Genomic DNA, 1847 nt, shown 5'->3' on the forward strand with positions numbered 1-1847 from the left:
TCAAAAGTAAATTTTTTGAAGAAAAAAATTATATAAATATGGAAATTTGACTGACTTTTTTAAAAGCAAAAATCAACCATAAACTAAACGGAGAATAATTAATTTTTTTTAATTGAAATTAACCACATAGACTAAAATCACAAATTTAAAAAAAGTAGAGCAAATCAAACAATACTTTAACCTTAAAGAAAATTACTTACCAAAAGAAGAAAAAAAAGTATATATAAATAAATAAATATATAAGTTGTCCAAGCAAACAAGCAAGCTCAACAAGCCTTCTTCCCTCCTTTTTTTTTTCTCTTTTGGTAAGAGAGAATATTACAAAAAAAGCAGAATTTAAATAATTTAACTTTAAAAAAAAATCAAACAGGAAAAATAGGATGAGAAAAATCAGATTGCCATTGAAGATGGTGTTCATCATGATAATCATCTGCAAGAAATTGCCATTGTGAAGAAGACGACGACGAGGGCGACGAGGAAGAAGAATAACTATTAAAACCCAACAAAAATCCATTGGAGATTAGATCCGGCAAATCAAACCAAGTATCTTCTTCTTCCTCCTGAAACGACGTCGTTTCGCTTTCCGGTTTGAGTGCGGCGGCTTGTGCGGCGGCGGCTTGGATATCTTTGGCAGAGAGGGAGGCGGGGCGAGGGAGATGGTGTTTGAGTTGAGGGAAATTGAGGAAAGCACGGTGGCCTTTGATGGCGAGTGCAGCGACGTCGTGTGCACGCGCCGCCATCTCCGCCGTCGGATATGTGCCAAGCCATATTCTTGATTTCTTCCTTGGCTCTCTTATTTCAGACACCCATTTTCCCCATGTTCTTAGCCTTACTCCTCTGAATTTTGGGGTTGATTCTTCCGATTCACTTTCGGTGGCGGCTGTGCTCCTCTGTCTTTTCCGGCTGGTTTCGGCGGAGGACACGGCGGAGGAACTGGTGGTGGAATGGTGGGAATTTGTGGTCATTTTTGAAGATATATGGAGTGAGTGTGGTGGTGGGATTTGTGTTTGTTTTTAGGAAGAGAAGACAGCGTGTGTTGTTGTTGTGTAGGCCTTTTATGCTTTTTTTGTTTAATAAAAAAATATTAATTTTGATTTTGATATTAGTTTAATGGGCTAATTATGATGTGGAATATTTTCTTTTTTCTTTAATTTTTTTTGGAGAGGGTGTGGGGTGGGGTATAATGGGACATATCAGATTACAGCACAGCAGCTAGGTTTGTATCCCATGTGGTACTACTTGTCATAATATAATGAAAAATGCAATTTTAAGTGTATTTCGAACTATATCTATCTTAGTGCGATCTATTTGAGCGTTCGATCAAAAGTTGACATATGGTGAACTCTTCGGGTCCTTTTGGTAACCATTTTATTTTTTGGTTTTAATTTTTGAAAATTAGGCCTATATTCTCTTCATTTTTTAAGTATAAGAGTTCGCCAAATTTCAAAAATAAAAATAAGTTTTTAAAACTAGTTCTCAAAATTTGACTTATTTTTTAAACTATTGATAAAAAAAACATAATAAAAGAAAAAATTTGGAGGTAGAAGTGACGTCTATAGACTTAATTTTAAAAAACAAGAACAAAAAACTAAATTCCAAAAAAGAAATTCTTTTATGGCGTTTTTGGAACTTCATAATTTTGAGTGATTTTTAAATCCTAATGAATTTCAAATGAAATTCGTTGTTTAGTACGACAAGAAAAAAAAATGATTTCAAAATTCAGAGTGATTTCAATTCCTGTTTTTACTTTAAAAAAATTTTCTGGATAGAATGATAGAATTTCGTAGGATTTAGAAGTAAATTACTAATTTAACCTTAACATATTCTAATTTTTAATTAACGCATCT

At 33.5% G+C, this 1847-nt stretch overlaps 1 protein-coding gene across 1 annotated transcript; it reads right to left on the bottom strand.

Annotated features, from left to right (window-relative positions):
- Positions 1 to 212: 212 nt before the first annotated feature.
- Positions 213 to 1055, bottom strand: LOC120067999 (ethylene-responsive transcription factor ERF039). Its single transcript, XM_039019656.1, has one exon. The coding sequence runs from the start codon at positions 963 to 965 to the stop codon at positions 363 to 365; it is 603 nt and encodes a 200-aa protein (XP_038875584.1). The 5' UTR covers positions 966 to 1055; the 3' UTR covers positions 213 to 362.
- Positions 1056 to 1847: the final 792 nt, after the last annotated feature.

Source organism: Benincasa hispida, chromosome 12 (assembly GCF_009727055.1).
Source record: "Benincasa hispida cultivar B227 chromosome 12, ASM972705v1, whole genome shotgun sequence".
NCBI lineage: Eukaryota > Viridiplantae > Streptophyta > Magnoliopsida > Cucurbitales > Cucurbitaceae > Benincasa > Benincasa hispida.